A 21,791-nucleotide genomic window follows, 5' to 3' on the forward strand; every position below is an offset into this window, starting at 1 on the left:
CTACAATGGCTGTGGGTACTTACAGTAAAGTAATATATGTTTGCTGAAATCGATACATATTCCAAACCTGGGAATTTCCAGTTAACAAGGCTGTATCAAATATAACAAATGCATGTAGCTACTTAATTTGATGCTTATATACACTGGCCGTTATATTTGTTTATTGGTAATGATTATTTTAAAGGGGGAAAGTGTATTAAAGGTGGAAAGACAGATTCCTGTGCTGCTGGGAGCTGGTGCTGGAAGCTGCCAGAGGTGGTCACACCATCCCTGATGCTCGAATCGGGGTGACCCACGTGCCCTGCTGCTGGCTGGTGGCTGAAATTCATCTCCTCAGCCACAGCTGGTTTCTGTGCCCTCTGTCACATCCCTGAGCCTCAGTTTCCATAGCGTGAGTTTTTGGGAACATCCTTCCCTTGCTCACCACACTCCCCCACAGCTCCTGTCTGCTTGGCAGCATCCTCAGGAGCTTTCGGAGGGTTTCACCCCTCTCCCGTTGGTGTTCAGAAGGTTTCCACGTGTAACAGATTATTCTGGACGGATTTGATGCAGCAGCTTTGCCTGATTCAGCTCCGTTTCCCCTTGGAAAGTTACAGCACCGTGGTTATGGCCGGGAGGATTTACCCAGCTCAGGAATTTTGGGAAGAGCTGCTAGACAGAGCCGGGGAGAGGCCGGCCCGAGGATGTGGAGGAGGACAGACAATTCCTGAGCTCTGGCCTGTCCCGGGGCTGTGCCCTGCACCGAGAACAGGACGCGGCCCCGGGGGGAGGTGGCCGTCCTGGCCTCCCGAGCCGCAGCATTGACAGGAAAAGCCATAAATAGCAGCGTTATCCTCCCCGAGCACGCCAACGGCGCCGGGCCCGAGATAATTTGGGCGAAGCAATAAAAGAGGAAAATTAATTAAAGAGCATGTGCTAATTGTAGGGAAAAACGTGCGTGCAATAAGCAGCCGAGGCAGAAAGGCGGACGGTGGAGCGACCGGAGCACCCTCCCCGCACAGCCGGGGCTGAGGCCGGGCACAGCTCAGCGATGTCCCGCGGGGAGCCAAGGGGCGCTGTCACCGCCCCGAGGTGCCTCACCCTGCACTCCTGTGCTCCTCTTGTCCCTTTACATCCCTCCACCGTGACCTTTGGTGTCCCTCCGTTTCCACCCCGTGTCCCCCCCGTCTCCCCCCGTGTCCCCTCCGTTTCCACCCCGTGTCCCCCCGTGTCCCCGACCCGGCCCACGGGACTCGCTGCAGCTCCCGCAATGGCCGCCAGGTGGCGACGTCGTAGCGGGCGCTGTGCGGGCGCTGCCCGGTCCCGGCGGGAGGGGGAGAGGAGAGGGAAAAGGGATGGGAAAAAGGGATGGGAAAAAAAGGGATGGGGGAAAAGGGATGGGAAAAGGGATAGGGAAAGGGATGGGGGAAAAAGGGATGGGAAAAGATAGGGATAGGGATAGGGATAGGGATAGGGATAGGGATAGGGATAGGGATAGGGATAGGGATAGGGATAGGGATAGGGATAGGGATAGGGATAGGGATAGGGAAAGGGATGGGGGGAAAGGGATGGGAAAAGGAATGGGGAAAAGGGATGGGGGAAAAGGGATGGAGGGAGAGGGCAGGAAGAGCAGCAGCAGGCAAAGAAGCAGAGTGGAGAGGAGCAAAGGGAGAGGGAAGAAGGGCTGCAGGGAGAGGCAACACAGCCACAAAGCTCCTGTGGTATTGGGCTTCTGTGCTGTCACAGAAGCAGAGAATGGTTTGGGTGGGAAGGGGCCTCACTTGTGCCTCACTGCTCTGGAGAATCCCTGAGCTGGCAGAGCCCTGGGATGGCCCTGGCTTTTCCCGCTGGAGGAGACAAAACGCCGGCAGTGCGGGCACAGGGAGGGCAGCAGGACCTCAGCCGGGGCTCCTGGGACCGCAGGACCAAACCTGCTGGGGGACAGCTGTCAGGGGCTGCAGTGCCTTCCCAGGCCTGCACGGGATGGGGACCCAGCTCTGCAGCTCCCGCCGGGGTGTCCACGAGGGATGTGCCCAGGGCTGCAGTTGGGCCTGAGCTCCTGGGCAGCCCCAGGGCCTCACACGTCCCTGCTTTCTCTAATGGCACTGCTGTGCCACGGTGAGGCTCCTGCTGTCCTTCTGCCCATCCTTGGGACAAGGTGACCGAGCAAGCTCCCAGTCAGCACTGGGTCACCATCAGCATCTGCATCACTGCCAGCATCGCCCCTCAGCTGCCTAATGCAGCCAGATCATGGCACAAAGGAGTTACGTGGATCACAAACAGGTAAGGAAGGCAGGAATAAATTAATGCCTGGAACGGGAGTGCGTGCTGAAATCTTTTTTTTTTTTTTTTTTTGTGTTAAAGTACACAGAAAAGCCCCTTCCATATTTTAATTAAAAGCCTTTCAGGAGAGGAGGCAAGGGGCTGCCATTTACAACGGGCTATTGTCAGGAGCACAAAGCAAACGGGGCTGGAGACAAACTGATTTATTAACCTGCGCCTCGCAGCGCTCCCCGGGGCGGGTGAGCCCTCTCTGGAGGGGGGGATGGCAGCACCGGGGTCCCCCTGCTCTCCCTGGGGTGCTCCAGAGCCACGGGGCAGCACCTGAGGGGACATTGGGGACACAGCAGGTTTGTGCCACCCCGCAGGTGGCACTGGGTGCAGCCCCTCTCCTCTTCCTCACGGCTCCCATTGATTTATTAATGATTTGGCCAAACAGGAGCATTCCTCCGAAGCCCACAATTTAATTTGCTCACCAAAGACGCCAAGTTAGTTTTATCCCTGATTTATGAGCAGGCTCCTGCCTTCCCTGGGCAGCAGAGCAGGGCGGTGATGTATGGGGGTGACATCAGCTTTGTGGGCGCGGGGAGAATGTCCCTGCCTGGCACCTGTCCGGGTGGTGTCCAGCAGCAGATCCCAGGAGCACCTTGGTCACCAACACACTGCTGCTGGCGTGGAGAGGAAGCAGCAAAGACCACTCATCCCACCCGGCTTTGCTGACCCATCCATGAGCAAATCCCCCCGTGGCCCTGAGGGAGGCAGGGAAAGGAATTCCCGTGCGTGGGATCTCCCCTTGCACAGCCTCTGCTCCCACCCCCAGCTAATTACAGCCTCATTAAGCCAGAGGTGAAGCAGTTTCCTGGCACCACCAGCAGCCCCAATCTCATTACAAATCTCAGCGACTCCCAGCGGTTTCCACTCCCTGATTTTTATGGTTTGGGGGATAAGGGGATCTATTTATAGCGCTCGGGTTGCCGGAGGAAAGTCGGAGGCTTCGTCCTGTGTGTACCCCCAGGCAGGAGCAGCACCTGGGCACTCGAGGTTGGAGTCTCAGAGCATCCATGGAATTTGCTGTTGATGCCACCAGGGTTGGGATTTCAGCTCAGGGTTTTCATCTGGGGTTCCCGGGTTCCAGGCAATGCGTTTGTTGCAGGGCCATAAGGATTCTCCATGGGAAGGATTTGCCCCTTCCCCAGCCAGCTCTGAAGGCTGGGAAGATGCTGGTGCAGGGCTCACAGGAGCATCCAGGCTCCCACTGCCTCGGCTCCTGCAAATCTTTCTTTGAACTCTGATTTTCTGTTCGCTCGTCCTTCTGCCCGAGGCGTTTTGCAATTGTGGGATTGTGAGCGGCTCGGAGTTTCTCTGAGTGGAAGAGATGAGAAGATCATTTCCTGGCTGTTTGTGCTACACTCTGGGGCCAAGGTCACTTTGGGTACCTGCCTCACCCTCCAGGAGAATTTTCCTGGCCCAGGAGCAGACCCGTCCCTGTGACAATCGGAAGCACCCGTGGGGCAGGGTGCAGTTTGAAGGGTGTCCCTTTCCTCCCGTGTCTCCTGAACTCAAACCGTGCTTTCTGGTGGGATCCCACGAGCCCTGCAAAACGCAGGCACCAGCAGCAGGGTGGCAGCCGGGCAGCGAGGGGCTGCTTCCTCCCGGAGAGAGGCTCCAGCACCGCCAGATTTGCTGCAGCGGGGAGAATTTCAGGAGCAGTGAAGGACTACGAGTGACCAGTGCAGGGGCACTTGTGGCTTTGCTGGTGTCCGCGCTGCCCGTCTCCCTCCAGCCCTTCCGAGCACAGGGGTCCAAAGGGGACAGGCGAGACAAAGGGACCAGCACAGCGATGAGCATCGTCTCATCGTCTGCAGATTTGGAGGCAAAGCGGATTTTAACCCCCTGGGAACGCTTTGGGACTCCCTCCGTGGGATGGCGGTGGGCAGTGTTTGCCCACTCTGGGGCATGGGGCTGTCACAGCCCGGCAGCAGCGCCCGGGCTCTTCCAGGAGCAGAGATGAGCGCACGCCTGCCCGCCAGCCCGGGGTGTTCCCTGCTCCTTGGCAGGGATATTAAACCTCCGCACTTGCTTGGTCTGCAAATCCCCGCCTGCAAAGTGCACCCGAGGGGAAGCTCCGTCCTGCTCTGCTCGAAATTGAGTCACGGCCAGGGGGGCAGCACAAACACGGCACGGCTCTGCCGGGAGGTGCCACTTCCACAGAGGGCTGCGAATTCATTCTCCAAGCGCCTCGGATGTTGGTGTGGCCAGTACAACAGGCTGTGGGGCAATGTGGTGTAGTAAACATAAAATTCATCTCTTTTTTTTTGGTGGGGAAGCAGAGAGGGAATTTCTGGGACAGGTGCTGTCAGTGCTCTGTTCTGCTGAAGTGGGTTGGATTCTTCAGAGCCATCGGAAAATTTAGAAATAAACTCAGCCTGAACTCGGGGTATTTGTGAATTTCGGGGTGGGGAGTTTCTGGCTGCGGAGCGCTCAGAGCGTGTTTGCTGTAGCCATTCCCAGCAGGTCAAAGGTGCTGGAAGGGTCAGATTAGGCGAAAAAAAAAACCCCAAACCAAACCAAACAAACCTGGAAAACTTTAACCGGCTGCTTCCGGCTGGCGATTTTTCCCTAGCTAAAAACCTTAATTTGTCCGGGGGAGGGGGGAGGAAAAAAAAAAAAAAAAATATCCATCGCTCGGGGGATTCCGCTCCCTTTCCCGGGACTGACAGCCGGGAAGGGGCGTCCAGGAGCAGCGGGGGGCGATGCTCGGGGGTTTCCCCGGGGGGGACAGGGCTGCTCCAGGGGGGTGCCCCATCCTTGCTCCCCGCGGGGCTGGTGCCGGTGGAGGCGGGTGGGCAGGCGGGCGGCCCCCGTTCCCCCCGTTCCCTCTGCTCCCCTCCGCTCCCCCCCGATCCCCCCGTTCCCTCCGCTCCCCCCGTTCCCTCCGCGCCCCTCCGCGCCACCGGGCTCCCCCAAGATGGCCGCCGAGGTGGGATCGATGTGTCGATACCGGACACGGTTTGATGCCCGCCGGCTCCAGGTCGGCGGCGGCGGCGGGAAGGAAGGAAGGAGGGAGGGAGGGAAGGAAGGAAGGAGGGAGGGAGGGATGGGGGCGGCCGCCCGGATCACTCCCCCCCCCTTCCCCGCTTCTCCCCGTCCCTCCCTCTCCCCCCGCGCCCGCCCCCCTCCCTCCGCCCGCCCTTCCCCATCGATAGGTATCAGAAATTGATCCCCGCCGCCGCCGCTCTTTGTTCGGCGCCGCCCGCCCGGGAGCCTGGAGCAGAGCATGGAGCGGCGCTAGCGGCGATGGAGCCGCGACGGAGCCCCGGCCCCCGCCCCGCCGCCCCCGAGGTGACAGCAGGGCCGGGGGGCGGCCGCCGCTCCGCCCCGGCGGGAGGGAGCGAAGGGAGGAAGAGGAGGGAGGGGAAGTTGCGCGGGATGAAGTTGCGGGGAGCGCGGCCCCCCCCGCGCCTCTCCGCCAAGTTTCTGGCGCTCCCCGCCCGCCGAGCGGAGCCGCAGGTGCCCGAGGGCTGCCGAGCGTCCCCGGCGCCGCCCGCAGCCCGGGCGGCTCGGTCCCCGCAGCCCCCGGCGCGCTCGGGGCGGGCAGAGCCGCGCGGTTGCGGTGATGGATGCGGGGATGGCGGAGAGGGGCTGCCCGGAGCCCCGCCGCCCTCCCATTGTTATCCGGGGCCGGTGTGCGGGGCCGGTGCGGGGGCTCGGCCAGCCCTGAGCGCCGGGAAGGCGGGCGGTACCGGGCGGTGCTGCTCGGACCGGGCATGGATGCGGCGGGGGGGCGGCAGCTCCTTTGTGGCTCCGGGCAGGTCACGGCCGCCGTATCCCACCGCGGTGCCCTCGGTCCGTGAAATTCCCGGTGAGTCCTTTGTTACCGTGTGCGCGGGGAGGGGAAGGTTTCCAGGGGCTGCTGACAGTTTGTGACCTTAAATGCGCACCTTAAATGGGAGGTGGGTAATTAACACAATGGCTCTCCCAACATAATGGGATGAAACCCAACCTGGAGCCGCTGCAACAACCGAAACGCGCGTTTCCGTGGATATTAGATGGGTTTATCCCCGTAGGATATTCCGGAGTTTTAAAATGCAGCGTGCTTCGGAAGGGAGTAAACAAATTGAAATGCGATTTACGGGGCTCCGGTACTGGATCAACAGTTCCAGCATTTAATACGTTTTGGCTTTTAGAGCAGATTCCGTGCTGCATCTGCGCTAGGCGACCCGAAAAGTACCGCAGGTACCGCGGCCGGTGGGTTTGCCATGACTGCTCAGTTCTGGCATTGTGGCCGGGAAGGGATTACGGCTCTGAGCGCTTCGGCTACAAAAGCGTTCCTCGCTAAATCGCGCTAATGACTTTTCCTGGGTGCGCGCAGAACCTTTATTTAAAGATAAATATTGGCAGGTACTTTGCCCTGGGTCTGTCGGGGGCGAACTTTGCCGGAGGGAGAGATGGGCTGGGGAGGTGGCGGCTCTTCTTCCTTCCTTCTTTCCTTCCTTCCTTCCTTCCTTCCCCGCCGTTCCGCCTGGCCGGTGCCTGTGGCCGGGTGCGGAGCTGGAGAAGGGAGCAGCGGGGATTGACTTCTGTCCAGGCAGCAGTTCTGCCGCCTGGCCGGGATCACGTTGGGAAAGGTGACCTTGTGCCAGCTTGGCCTAACGCCCTCCATTAAAAAAAAAAAAAAAAGACAACAAGAGGGGGAAGGAAAAAAAAAAAAAAGGAAGGCAAGCAATCCATTTATTATTCTTCCAAGAGCTTTTTCCTTTTTTTTTTTTTTTCTTTTTCTTTTTTTTTTTTCCCCTACTTTCCTTTTTAATGGATGTGTCTGAGCAGCTCTGGTGGCCTGGGGCTGGCCGGGAATGGCAGAGTTTGAGCCGCCCTGATGAATGGTGGGCATATGGAAAACGCAGGGATAATGTGCGACTCGGCGGCGCTCGGATCGAAACGGCGCTGAGCCCTTTTACGGCGGAGAGTGGCGGAAATGGGAAGAGATAAAATTCTATCAAAGATAATACCAGACGTATTTCACCGGGCTATGAGATTGGTTTGTTGTGTACGTTACTAATGCAGTATATATATATATATTATTTTTTATTTTATTTTTTTTTTACAGCTTTCTTGTGTGCGATAGAGCGGGATTCGTACCTTCGTGGGGTTTTTTGGGGTTTAATTTGCTTGGGGTTTATTGTGTTCTGGTTGGCACCGTGTGGATTTACGGGATGCTCCGTGAGCTGGATGCTGCTCTAATCCAACCCGTTCTGCCTTAAAACGGCAAAAAAAAAAAAAAATGGGCAAGAGTTGCGAGCTGCCGGTTTGGGGTAATAAATACAACGGCGAGCGAGAGCGATTAGAGCCATCTTTTATAAATGTCTTCACATCTCATTATGCAGATGAGCTCTGGCTACACGGCTCCAAGCCTTTGGTTCTCTCTCAAATGAAATGTTCTTGGGTTCATTTCCCGGAATGCAAATGCTCTCTCCGCGTGCCGGAGTTGGGCAGAAACTTCGTTGGCTCCGCCGGATGGTGGAGAGCCTCGGAGCCTGGTCTGGTTGATGAGATGGGGTTTTTTTTTTGCTGTTTAAAGTTTAGGGGAGAAGGAGGGGGGGAAAAAAAAAACCAAAACTACACAACCGTGGATGTGATTAAAATATTATAACCTTATGATATTCTGAAGCGCATAAATTTTACATATCAGCTACAGAGGGAGTTTAGACATCCATTAAATGATATGACAGCTTGACTTATCTAAATGTGCATCATTTAACAATGTGTCAAAATTCTGCTTTATATAGACGGCAGCAGTAAATAAGCTATCAGTCCTCTTGGCTGGAGCTTCGTTCCTGGAGCTTGGACTAATAAACTTAACTGCATTCTTGTGGAGCAGCGGGATGAACCTGGGGGGGAGGCCGAGGTGCTTCCGGGGCTGTGGATGGGGGAGCTTCACCCCTGCAAATGCCCCGCGTGCTCTGGGTTTGTAGGGCTCTTATGGAGGGACTGGTGGGACATTCAGGTCTCCTCCAGCATCTCCAGCACCCAACACCTTCCATCCCCATCCCTGCTGGAGGGTGGGATGTGGTCACTGTGCCCGAGGGAAAGCGGGGGGCAGCCCGGCGAGGCTCTGGGTGCCCCCATCTCGGCGGGATTTTTGTCATTCCGAGCTGAAATCTCCGTGTTGGTGGAAGTGCAGCCCGCGCCCGGGGCTGGCTGAGAAGCCTTGCGGGGTTGGGGATGCGGTTTGTGCTTTCCAGTGGCTCCAGCTGCTCCGGGTGCAGTGGGGCGTGGGGAGCGTCGGCCGCGGAATCATCTGGTTCGAACAATTAATCTGAATTTGGGCGCAGCGGCGCCGACGGAGCCGCGGCCGCGGCAGATGTCTGTCTCATGGTTGGCTTGGCCGTTGTCTGATGGCTGTGGGTTCCTCCTGGGAGCTCCCCAGCGACCAGAACTCTTCAGGTGGATTCTCCGCCGTCTCCTGCAGGGCTGTGCACGCTCGTGTCCCTCACCCGGGAGCTCCGTGTCCTTGGATCCGAGGGCTGTGTGGAAATGCAGCTGCCCCCAAGGAGGCTCCAGCTGAACTGGTCACCGAAATGTGGCTGATGCTCCAGCATCAACAAGTTCAAACCTTGCTCTTGGGAGTGCCTTGGAATGTCGCCGTCATTGAGCCCCTCGTGGTGTCCCCTCCCTCTGTGCCTCCGCTGCAGCTCCTCCCTTGGGACAGCCCGAGGTGACAATCCATCCCACCTCCCGAATCCTTCACTGATACCTGGCATTTCTACTATCTCCAATTGATATGCGAATGGAGGAGGAGATGGGCCGTGTTTCTGGTCCCTCCTGCTCTGGGGTCAGTATTGGGCATCTCTGGAAAGTCAGATTGTGAAGTTCCTGAAGTGAAATCTGATTTTTTTTTTTTTTTTTTTTTTTTTTTTCCTGGCTGAATAATTGAGATGCTGCCAGACAAGAAGAGCTGCAGAAAATGAGAGTTTATCTTTAGCACCACCGTTCTCACTTTAGAAACTGGTGACCCCAATTCCAGCCTGGAGAGTGACTTCTTCCCTAATTAATAAATCCATTAATTAATTGTGTGCGTGCTGCAGCCCATTAGAGATGTACACGCTGGCCTCCTGATCCAGTTTAGTGGATTGTCTCCGTGGCCTTGGAAGCAGCAGGGGGGGTGGAAAAAAAGGAATTGTGACCATGAGGCACACAGGGGACAGGGATGGAAATATAATTTGATTTTTTTTTTTTTTTGTGGGACTGCGGGGAGGAGCACAAGCCCTGCCGCCTCCCGGTGGGTGTTCCAGCTCGGAGAGGGACCGAGTGGAGTTTCTGTGCGCGCCCAAACCGGGGACAGCAGTGAGCGGTGGCGATCGTGGGGTGCCCGGAGCCGCTCCCGGGGGTTGGGCAGGGCCGGGCACGGGTGGGGCGGGATGCCAAAGCCTCGGGCGATCTGAAAGGTTGTTTATGACCAGAGGAGGAGGCAGCGCACTCCCAGCCCGCCCGTCCTTCTGGAGGCGCCCGCTGAACCCGGGCACCCGAGCGGAGCCCGCGGAGCTCGCCGCGCGTCTCCCTCCGTGCGCTGGCACAGGGGCTGCTCCCTTCGGTTCATTTTTCTTGCTGGAAGGAGGATACAGGCGAATTGTTGTGGGTGCTGGTCCCAGGGCTCCCGTTTTCTCTGCTGAACGGGAAGTTGTCTGTTGGCAAAAGAAGCATCTTTAAATGCAGGAGGCTTTGCTTGCCTGTGGGTTTTACGGGCTCCAGGGACCCCTCTGCTCCCCCGTTTTCCACTCCTGGTTTTGCTGGCTGGAGAGAATCGGTGTGTTTGTGTTCCCAGAGGTGGCTGCACGTCCCAAGGGACAGCAGTGGTGCTTCTCCCCTCCTCCCTAGAGTGCTGGCGTAATCATGGCGCCACATCCCTGGCTGCAGGAATTCCCACATCCCAGATTTCAGGGAATTATCCCGGGAGCTGCCAACAAAACACACAGCAAACTAAAATTAGAGAGCCATTGTTTTCAGGGAGGGAAGGTGAGCAGCAGCATCCTGCTCCTCAGCATGCCTTGAAATGGGATTTATTTAGGATTTGCAAGCCGTCGGTGTGTGCTCCCATCACACCAGACCTCAAGACAGAAGCCAAGCTGCTGCTCCTGGTGTAGCACATTCCCTCTGGGATTGGAAAAGCCATGTTAAAAACATCCATTCCCCCCCCAAAGGCCTGGGTGAAGTTTCTCAGAACATTTTGTACCATCCTGCTCCTATTACCGAAAGATGTAATTCTCCAACTTGGGAGATAATAAGCAGGTATTGACTTCTGCTGGGGTCATTATCAAGATTTATTCAGTCAATATGGCTCCTTGGGTCAATAAATCTTGAGGTTGATAAAGGAGGAATATATACTTGCAGACTTTATTAAAAAGTTTTCCCCTTTCTGTAACACTTTTTCCTGTGTGTTGCAACAGGATCTGTGACTGAGTTTTCTTTAATTACCTTTTTTTCTTTTTTTTTTTTTTTTTTTCCTTGTGGCACGTTTTCCTGCAGCTTTTGGTCTGCCTTTCCAAGACAGCACGATCTGGGGAGCAGGATTTGGCCCTGCGCTGGCTCTGGTTTGCTGGAAATCCCATTTATGCTGATTCCCCCTCTCCTGGCTTGGCCCTGGTGCCGGGTGAGGATTTGGGGGAATGGGGGCAATATTCAGTATTCCCACCACTGGTGGCTTTTTTAAGCTGGATGCACCAACACCTCCTCCCAAAAGGGATTTGGTGCCTCTTATTCTTTAACATGGCCTTGCAGCTTAATTATTTTTTTGGCTTCTTTGGTGCAGCACTGAGTGATTTCCCCCAAGCTTCCCCAGCACCCCTGAGCGCTGACTTCGCTGTGGGTTAAGCGAGCGTGGGGCCGATTTAATATTTAACTCTCGGCGTGTGCCTGCGCCAGCCAGTCCTCCTGCAGCACGGATTCCCAAAAAAAGTAAATAAGCAATTTGAACCCCGGGTAAATATTCCTCTGGTGGGAGCCGCGCCGTGTGTCAGCCGCTCCGAGCGCGCCGCCGTTGCCTTTGGTAACGCTCCCGTGGTTTTACACCAAAGTCAGGACCTCGAGCATCCTTTGTTTTCTTCCGTCGGGATAACATAATAAAGTATTACCTGGCGCTGGCAGCAGGGCTTGTAATGTGTGCTGTAAGCACGGAGCAGAGCCGGGGTGTTATTGCTCAGCCTGGCTGCAGAGGACATTTATTCCTTATTAATCACGCTGACAGGGAGAGCTGCCTCCGTCTGCGGCTCGGGGAGTGCTGCGCAAACACTGCCGCGTCCCCGGGAGCTGGGGCCTTATTGTCCCCTCTTGTCCCCTCAGTTTCTTGGCTGAGGGAAGAGCTGTATGCTCCGTGGGGGCACGGTTTGGGCTAAAAGCCCCCCACGGTGGCGAGGATGGGGTGAGAAGAAGGGTTGGTGGGGATCCCCATGCTAAACTCCATCCGGGACAGGGTTAGGTTGGATATCAGGGGAAGGTTCTTCCCCAGAGGGTGCTGGGCACTGCCCAGGGAATGTCACAGCCCTGAGGCTGCCAGAGCTCCAGGAGAGTTTGGTCAGCGCTGCCAGGCTGGGATTGTTGGGGTGTCTGTGCAAGGCCCGGGGTCGGACTCGATGATCCTTTTGGGTCCCTTCCAACTCAGGGCACTCCGTGATGCTGTGGGGCCTCTGCCCCTGAGTGGCTGCTGGTGCCACGTTCGTTGTGCCAGGATGGAGTGGGGTGGGATGGAGTGGGATAGGATGCTGTGGGATGCTGTGGGATGCTGTGGGATGGGATGGAGTGGGTTGGAGTAGGATGGGATGGAGTGGAATGGAGTGGGATGCTGTGGGATGCTGTGGTTGCGCCGCTCCTGTTCCCTTCCTCTGGCACCAGATCTGGGCTGTGCTCTGTTGATGCCAACCCATCCAAACTCCTCCCAGCCCCATTCCTGGCAGGGCTGAGGGCTGGTGGGTGCCTGGGCTGGCGGGGCTGTGCCCTGGGCACGGCTCCAGCACGTGTCCGGGCATCCCGGGCCAGCGGCTCCGCTCGGCGCACGCCGCTGAGGCAGCGTCTCCTGCCGCCGCGCTTTCCTTTCGAATAAAAGCAGCTAATTAACATTATTCTTTAATTATTGCCTTTATCAACAAGGGGTCTGGTTTATACCAGCAGGATAGTCGCTTTCCTTTCCACTACCCGAGCGAACGCTTCAATTCCTGTTGCTTTTGAAATGAATTTGATGTCATCTGCCCATTGTCACTTAATGGGGACACTTGGGTAATGATTGCGCGCTCCAGCCCTGTTAGCAGCACTGCGAGCGTGTAATTTAGCCCCTTAGGCAACGGTACTTTTGAAATCTCTGGATAGTTTTGAACTCTCTGTTCTTAATTAAATATGCAATTTTTCACGGTAACCAGGTTAATTCTTTTGTGTTGTGTTGTAATACTGTTAGGAATTTTCATAGTTCTTATTAAACATTATTCAGGCATTGTGAATTCCATAATTAAAAAAAATGAAAAGAACAAAGCTTGATTCACTTCTTTCTTTTCCCTGGTTAATTTATCAAATGAAATTTGCAAATTTTTCTTTTTCTCCCCAGACAGCGTGCCAAGTGTTTTAAAGGGGAAGGATTTAATTGCTCTGTAGGGATTGGTTGGTTATGAAGGATTTGGCTGTTTGATTAGTAAACCCTATTGGGAATGGTTTAATGCTCCATGATCTTAAAAATTGTCTGATTGTGAGGCTCTCCGAGGATGTTTTCTCTCTTCCTTATGTACGGCAAAGGCTTTGCACAAGTGTGATTATGGGATGCGGAGGAGGGAGCCGAGGTCGGAGCTGGGTGAGCTGGGCTGCCCCGGCCATGAGCAGGAGGATGATGAGGCAAACCAGCACTTGTTCCCCTGTATCCCTGCAGATCGTGGGAATGGGCCAGGATGGGGCTGCTCCGGGCTGGATCCATCCCTGCGTTCCTCCTCCAGGGCTCGCTGCCCGCTTTACCTTGTAATATAATGGAATTTTGTGGCACGGCTGGATTATTGAGAGGCAAAACCCTGCTGTGCTCTCCGTGCCTGAATGGCTCTGGCATCCCTGGGCACAGATCTGTAAGGATGCTGATGTGCTCGGGGAGCTGTGGCCGGGAGATCCTTGCAGGCTGGACGTGGATGAGGAGGGATGTGGGGATGCAGCTGCCGGGGGTTTGATCCAGGTACCCCAAAGCAGGGGGATCCCACCTGCTCTGACTGTGGAGCCTGAGGGTGTCCAGCCTGGAGTGTTTATTCAGGGAGGCTTTTAGAAAGGATAAACCCACTCTGTTTCTGCTGTTTTTCTGGTCCTCTTTGGGTGCAGAGTTGATGGAGGTGATGCCTGTGCGCTGATATTGTGGCTGCAGGGATGGGCTGTGACTCCAGTGTGCCAGGGAGGGCACGGTGCTCCAAAATCCCTGCTGGGGAACAGCCTGGGCTTCCCTTCCAGAGCGCCCAGGAGCGTCCCTGTGGGCACCGCCGGCGCTGTTCTGTGTTGTTTCTAAAGCCCTTTTGGATTTAATAGAGAGGAAAAAAAAGGTCAATATTTGGAGTTTTCAGCCATATGGTGCCAGCTGGGCTCCCCGTGATGTTGTGGGGTGAAGGGTGGTGGGGCCTCACTTTTAAACAACGGAACAGCAGCGTGGTGCTGGCACCCAGAGGGATTTTGGGGGGAGCAGGAGGGGTTTTGCCTCCGGCCTGGAGCATCCCTGGGAGGTGCCTCTGTCTGGGAGCTGCAGCCCAGCCTGGATCGATCGTGGCCAGTCTGAGAGGGCTCCCCAGGGGTTATTTGGGCTTTAAGGAGAGGTCAGAGAGTCATTATACTTATAAATATATTACGATTTAAGAGAAGAGCTGTCATTATCTTTGAACTTGGTTTTATGTGGCGCCAATTTTTCCCCATTCCGATTCCAGCCAGGAGGATCAGCCAGGCTGGGGCAGCACCTGGACAGCTTGGGGGAGGAAATAAAGGACTCAGCTGGGCAGAGGGGGCTTTGCCTCAAAAAGCTTTAGAATCTATGCTTAAAGCTGCTGCCTTCCCCCAAAACCTGGAGCAAGATGTGAACTTGAGGTTTGTGGAACCAAGCCAGCAGCGATCCTGGGCTGGAATCTGTGTCAGAGCTGGGGTTTTCTCTGCATCATCATCTTTTGGGTGTTTTTGGGGAGGGACAAATCAGCAGCACGTGGGTGCCCTGCTGTGACCAGGTGGGGACATCACCGGCCCACAGAGAGAAGAAATCCAAGGTGCCACCGAGCAGTGGCATCACCCCACGGTGATGGTGGAGCAGCGTGGGCAGGGGTGCCAGCGGGGCTTAAAAAACAAGGATTTAAACCAAAACAAACCCTCAGTTTTCCTGTTCCCCGTGGCTGAGTGAGGCGCCGATCGGGCGATGCAGGGTCACAAACCGTTTTCTTGTGACCGTGGTGACAACAAGCTTGGAGCAGAGACCGGCAGCACCGAGGGGTTCCAATCCTCGCAAGGCCGCGCTGAAGCCAGAAAGTCACTTAAAAACAAAGAAAAAAAAAAAAAAGGAAAAAAAAAAAAAAAAAAAGAGACCAAAAAGCAAAAAAAAAAAAGCTAGATATTTGCAAGGCGGAGGCGAGCAGATGCCAGTAATGTATTCCCAGGCATGACACAGAGTGGCAGCGTGTCATGAACCGTGTCCCCAGGGACCCCCGGGTCTGTGATATTGGCTTTAACCCCCACCGGCTCCGGTCGGGGCGTAAATTCATCAGGCTTACGGGCACTGCTCTTGGACTCCTGAATAATTTACAGTTGCAGAGCCCAGCCAGGTTCAGGTCATCGGGGTTCATGGGTTAATAACAGGTTTGGTTTTTGTTGTCAGCATCTGCCTTGATAACATATGAAAGAATCCTATTCCGTTGATTAGATTTTGAAATGGATCAATTTTTAATCAGCAGAACATCTGACTCACTCAATAAGAGGAGCGTGGTGGAGACAGGACGAGGGGCTCGTTATTTACGGGATTGTTTGTTTTTACTAATACGCAAATCCTCGCTGGGGCTGGAGCCTCCCCCCGCCTCCCCTCGTCCCGGCTCCCCCAAAATAAATCGCTGGGATTATCTGCAGCCTCGTGCCAGGTATCTGATCCATCTCCTGATGGGGTGGGAAATCCATGCTGCTGCTCAGGGCACGCCGGAGCTTTGATTTAACTATCTTGTTATCGGTGGAAAACATTTACTTACCAGCCACCAAATCTTAGAAAATTTTACGTTTTGGGGGGGTTTTGTTTGGCTCTTCCCGAGCGTCCTGCGTGGAGCTGCACTCCCCGAGGGCCACCAGGATGAGCCTGTGGGTGCTGGGAGAGCAGGGGACAAACCCTGGTGGGATGAAGAAATATCCTGGTCAAATTCCTGCCTGTGAGCAAAGTTTCTGAGGGAATAAATTTTGATTTCATCAGTTCAAAAGAGCTGAATCCCCATGGGAAGTGAAATACTGAGTGGGGGACCTGGGCAAAAGCTTTGCTTAATTATTTTCTAAATTATTTGTTTTTGATTCTTGGGCACCAAAAAACCCCAAAGTTGACGTGTTTCATTGTGCCTTGCTAAACCGTGCGTGTCTCTTTTTGTAAAGACATGCATGAAATAATTTTTCTTTTTTTTTGTTGTTTTTTTAATAATAAATTAGCGGGCTTTTAATGGAATCCACTGGGTCAAAATTTTGGCTTGAAGCCAGTCGAGTGGTTAACAACCACCATCGCGGGGCTCTCCGAAGATCAAATTCTGTTTTTTAATAACAGAAAAGGTAAATGTCTCGTGAATGTAACTTTGGGAAGAGTGTCAGCAGGGTATGATGGTTCTGTGGGGGCTGGCTGGGGACTCTCTGTCACTGGCAGATATTGATATAGATAAGAACTCATTGGGATGATAATTTCCATGGCTTTGCCCCGGGCCCTTTGGGATTTTACTTCTAAAACTTGTGCTTTCTGGCAGTCTCCTTAACCTAAATAAATATTCTCCCTCGGATCAATTAAGACCATGGCTGGCTTTGAGGAATTGCTCCTGGTAGATTTTTTTTTTGGTTTTCCTCATTTCTTTCTTCTTAAAAAAAAAATAATAATTGGTGCATTTCTGGATTTATAGGTACAGGTTTTTAGTTGATTTGATGAGGTGGTGATTTCAGCATTGGGAGAAGCGTGCTGGGGCCTCTGGCTGGTGCTGGGGATGCTGGAGGTGAGCATGGGGATGGATTTCCTGACCCCTTTGGGTGCCACAGCCCGTTCCAGCTCCCAGCTGAGCGCCCACGTGCTCTGTGTTTGCTGACCTTTGGTTTCCTCTGGAGCTTTGCAGTGCCTGGTGTTATTACAACCCAAGGGCTCGTTCCTAGAACCTGGGAAATAACTCTGCAGCTAATGGGTGTTTGCTCTCAGCGGACACAGGTGATGTATCAGCCTCTCCTGAGACCATTAGGACCGTGAGAAGGTTAAATATGCAGATTATATCATCCCTGGCAGGTTTATTTGCGGGAGAGCAATGGGTGTGTCACAGGTTCAGAACTTCCAAATTGGGTTTATTTTAGCGATGGAAAGTGTGCGTTTTCTCTCGAGCATCTGCTGGTTGTTTTCTGGCAAGAGTTGGAAGAAAAGCAGCTTTGCAAAGAGTAGAGGGACTCCTGGGCTGGTTTTTTATTAGATAATGGGTGTTCAGAAGGCATCAGTGGGGATGATGGGGTTCAGTGCCTGATTTGGGCAGCGACAGCTGCTCTGGGGATTTGCCCAGGTCTTGGCTCCTCTGGTAACTTATTAACTCCAAAAACTGTCCTTGTGTTCAGCAGCTAAGTAAATGTATTGCTGATGGGTGCCTGGGTTTTAACGTCATTGCTCTGGACAGGATTGACCCAAAACAGCTCCGGGGCCGGTTCTGCTGCCCTGTGGGATCTGGGTCTGGTGGGAGCAGACAGCACAGGAGGGGCTGGAAATGGTGCTTTGCTGCTTCCCTTGCGCCTTGAGGCCATGCAAGGGGGTTTCTCCTTTGCAGCTCAGGGTTTATTCCAGGTTCCCCATCCCTGGAAGTTTTCAAGACCAGATTCTACAAGGCTTGGGGCGACCTGGGGTGGTGGAAGGTCCCCGTGCTCATGGCAGGGGGAGGGAAGAGATGATGTTCAAGGTCCCTTCCAACCCAAAATGTTTTTTTATTCCACGATTCATTTTGGGTGTATGAATTTGTAGCCCAGCCAGTCCCAGGTCCAACTCCGTGCGCCACTCATGGATTTGATCCCAAGTTACCAAGACCTGCAAACCATCTTCTCCTCTTTCCTGCCCGATTTTTTGTCAAAGCCATTTAGCCAAGTATGATGCTGCAATAATTCTGGGCACCACAGGCGATTTGGGTTCATTAGGTCTCGCTGTGGGGACCATACAAATTTACCTTTTGACAGCAGTGGTCCTCCCTGCCCATCCCTTCCCTTATTGAAGAATCCCCTTCCCACCAGGCTGCATAACCTGAGCCTGGAAGGGTTCCTGCGTTCCGGTCTTTTTTTAGGCTAATAATTAAACCATAACAACGGAGCCCAGCATCTCTTTATTTAAAGAGCAGATGGAGTGTTCTGGATATTAGCAGGGCCCCTGTCTCCCGCAGTGCCAGCAGCTCCTGGAGCTCGGGGCTGGGATGAGCCCCCCGAGGACTGCGTTATTGGGCGGGCAGCGGGTGGCGACGCCAGAACGACGAGGGCATCGTTAGGCAGGGGTGAGCTGGGACGCTTTCCCTGCCCCTCTTTCCCGCCCCGTGGCTGAACCCCAGGACGCTGCTTCCAAAAGCTCTTTGGGACGGCTGGGTTGGCGCGCCTGGCACGCCAGGAGCTCTCCCTGCGTCCCACCCGGCCCCAGGCGCCGCGGCTGCCGCGGTCACGGCCGGAGTGGCGCTTCCTCGGTGGCACACATTCCAACGGATCGTCCCAGGCTGCCGCTTCCAGAAGCGATAAAAGAAGGGAGCGCCGGCTTTGGCTGCTGAGCTGGCCCACAGCTCGTTGCTCCCTCCTCACCGTCATGATGTGGAACTGCAGTGATGATTTTGGAGCAGCTGGTGCCGTCCTGGAGGGTCCAGATCCGTTCCCAGCAAATCCCTGCCTTTCCCCATTTTGTCTCCACCCAGCATCACCATCTAGCCATGGTGCTGTGTGCCTCCCACCCTGATTTCCTGGCGAAACGCTTTCTTTTTATTTTATTTTTTTTTCCCCTAAGCAGCCGCAATTGATAATTTAGCTCCGGATAAAGCAACCTTCCATCTTTTTTCTTTCTTAGAGGCCAAAACACTGATGTTGTGTGAAATGGGAGCTTTGAGGAGGCTTTGTATGGAACTTAGCTTCCTGAAAAATTTATTTACTGCGACTGTGATCCGCAGGAGCGAATTGATGTTTATCTATAGTAGTTCTTGCCAGAAAAAAAAAAAAAAAATGCATGACTGCACTTTCTTGGGAAGCCTTGAAAGGCCTTTTAAATAAGTGTCTAATAGTAGGCTCTCAACAGCAAACAGCCAGCTTGATAGACAGTGTACAGTACATTATTAACTATAAGCAGGCTTAATCTTTTCCTCATGTTTTAGAGAATGCTTTATAACCTTGTGGCCAAAGAATTCATGATCGCCAGGTATTTGAAGCTAAGCAAAAATTATACCGGCTGTAACTGCTGGGGGATCGATAGCGCTGGGGAAAGGCGGGCGGCAGCGAGCTCCTGCTGCGGCCGTGTCCTGGAGCCGCTCTTCCCGGCCACTCCCGGCTGTGTCCGTGGGGTTTAGGTGGCACACGTGTCCTGTGGAGGATTCCCCGGGGAGGGATGCTGGTGGGGAGGGCGTTGTTTGTTTATTCTCCCCACGGTTGCCGTCTGGGAGGGACGGGGGGCTCCCGGCGTTGCGTTGCTTTGGGCAGGTCCCAGCTCAGGGATGGAATTGAGTCGTGGGGTCGTTAAGGCTGGGAAAGATCTCCAAGATCATCAGGTCCAGCCATTAACCCATCACTGTCCTGTTCATCACTAAACCGTGTCCCCGGGTGCCACAGCTTTTGAATGGCTCCAAGGGTGGTGATTCCACCCCTGCCCTGGGCAGCCTGTTCCAATATCTGACCGCCCTTTTGGTGAATGAATTTTCCCGAATATCCAATCAGAACCTCCCCTGGAACAACTTAAAGCTGTTCCCTGTAGTCACTTGTTCCCTGGGAGCGGAGCCTGACCCGCCCTGGCTGCACCCTCCTGTCAGGTGGAAACCCAAAAAGTCTCTCCTGAGCCTCCTTTTTTGGCCCCATGCTGTGGTGCCCTCCTTCGCTGTTGTGTTCCTCAGCTACTGCTGCCTGTGCCGTTGGATCCTGGGAGCTCTGGCCAGGAGTCAGGGAATCAATAGATGGTTAAGGTGATAAGTGGCTTTGCTAAAAACCAATTTTGCAAGAGGAGTTTGCGAAGAGGTCAGTGGAGAGGATCTGCACCTGCACTCGCTCCAGCCCAGAGCTCAACCTGAATTAACCTGGGAAATACCCTCAGTGCAGGACAGGGCTGCTCTCCTCTTGCTTCTGTGAATCCCTGTGGATCCTATGGCAGGGTGAGCCTGAGGAATGCCTCCTTCCTCCAGGCAGAGTATTTGGGTGAGGTGAATGTGCCTGAAGGCAACAGAAAATTAAACAAGCAGAGTTTGCTCAGCTGATAACTCCTCTCGGGTCTGGGAGCCGGAGCTGTGCTGGAATTCTGGTGGCGGTATTTACATGTGGATGAGGTGCTCCTGTGTAGCTCCTCCAACGTGGCTGGTCTAAGCAGGCTTTTCTCTCATCTCCACCACGGCTGGATGCTGCTCCCAGCTCTGTTTTCCCTTGAACAAACTCATTAATTGCCCCCAGCGTTAAGAAGATCCCGTTTTCGGGGTGGTTATGGCTCTTGGCGCAGCTCGGCGACACTGCTGGGACTGTGCCACCTCCTGGCACCAAGCACGAGTGTCCAAGGTCTGCGTTTCACCATGTGGACCCCAACTCTGTGCCGCTGTAAGAGACGGAGCAGGGAGGAATGAGCAGAAATAGGGACAGATCTTCGGGATGTTTCATCCGAGTGTTTCCAGCCACCAGCAGCTCCTCTGTGGATTTTCTGTGGGCAGAGTATTGGGTTGTTTTTACACTTCCTGACATTTCTCAGGCTTGACTCATCTTTTCCCACCTGCAAGACCAGGAATATCCCCCAAACTCCATCCTCAAACGTTGGACACTGGGGCTGATGACAGAATGAGCCAGCACCAGCATCCCCTCTCCCTCTGGAGAAGGACCCTTTATTTTCCCCGCTTTTTCCCATATATCAGGTGGAATTCCTCCTTGGCTGGTGACTCCAGCAGGGGCATAGTGGGTTGCTCATTCCTTGCAGCTGAGCTGAGCCCATTATTTATTGCTCCATCTCTTCCCTGCACAGCCGCCGCTCGGATGCTGCGGCTGAAACCACCTTGTTATTTTATTTCTTTTTTTAATCATCACGGGGAGGCTGTTTCTGGATGCTGATTGACGGAAACATCTTATCTCCTCTAGTCAAAGTGTCTCCTCCTTGCGTGGTAATGAAAGAGTTTGACACTTTGACACGAGTGTCGAACACTTTCCTGAAGATGCAAACAGTGCGGGCTTTGATCTAGGTGCAAACTGGTTTTATTACAACAAACAGATTCCCCCCTTTCATCCAGAAAGGGAGATAAGGGGTTTCAATTGGTGCTAAGTAGCAGCTGCTCTTAAGGGTTTTAAAAATAAAAATAAGGGGGGAAAAAAAATAATAATGGAATGGTGGAGCTGTTATGTCATGTTATAAACTAGTGCTGGCGCCGTGCAGTGAAGTAAGGTGGGTGTAAAACCAACAGTGGGAATGATAAATGGGAGAGAATCCTCCTAAAATAAAACCACAGAAATTTCCTCTTCTGGGAGATGTTTGGATTTGTTTTTTCCCCGGTATTTCCATCTTCAGAAGTGCCTTTTCTGGAGAAAAATTTGTTCTGCTTTTCATAAAAGCCGTGGGGTTTTGTGAAAAAGAACCACTTCTGCTACTGGTTTGGGGTTTCTTTTTTAAGGAAAAGGGAGGCAGGCAGCCCTTTTGGGTGCTCTGGGGTTTGGTGTCTTCAGTGGGATGCTGGGTCCTGTCCCATGTTCTCATCCAGGACAGCTCCAGTGGGACTGTGGTGGGATCTGCAGGGTTTCCCCACTTTCCCATCCTTACTTCCTCTGAGGATGGGATGTGGCTTTGCCTTCTTTCCCCCTCTAGTTTTCATCCGTAATTCATTAAAAGTTGATATTTATTATATTGTCCCCTGGCCAAGCCTGGAGATATTTTAAGCCCTGGTGGGAGGCCTGGGGGGAGGAATCCCAAACACCCCCGGCAGGCTGACGAAATTCTCAGTCATGAGCTTTTCTTTTTCAGCAGATAACTTTAAGCAGAGATGGGTAAAATTCCTTCCTGGCATCACTCTGCTGGCGTTAGGCTGGACCGTGCCTGGATTTGGCCCAAGTTTGTCTAATTAAAAGCAGCAGCACCTTCTCTCTATTTTGAGCTTTGAGTCTGG

The 21,791-nt window shown here is 53.9% G+C and overlaps 1 protein-coding gene across 3 annotated transcripts in view; it reads left to right on the forward strand.

Moving 5' to 3' along the window:
- Window positions 1-5,519: 5,519 nt before the first annotated feature.
- The window catches only part of CUX2 (cut like homeobox 2), a 65,137-nt gene continuing 48,865 nt past the window's right edge, over window positions 5,520-21,791 (forward strand). The window contains exon 1 of one of the 3 annotated variants that reach the window (XM_058422869.1): window positions 5,520-5,601. Coding sequence is in view for 1 of the 3 variants with exons in the window: in XM_058422870.1 (XP_058278853.1) it covers window positions 5,557-5,601 (45 nt within the window). In the remaining 2 variants the exon portion in view is untranslated. Of the gene's footprint in view, window positions 5,602-6,032; window positions 6,122-21,791 lie in introns of those variants that run through there. The other 2 variants (XM_058422870.1, XM_040081216.2) reach the window with 2 other exon arrangements.

Source organism: Hirundo rustica, chromosome 17 (assembly GCF_015227805.2).
Source record: "Hirundo rustica isolate bHirRus1 chromosome 17, bHirRus1.pri.v3, whole genome shotgun sequence".
NCBI lineage: Eukaryota > Metazoa > Chordata > Aves > Passeriformes > Hirundinidae > Hirundo > Hirundo rustica.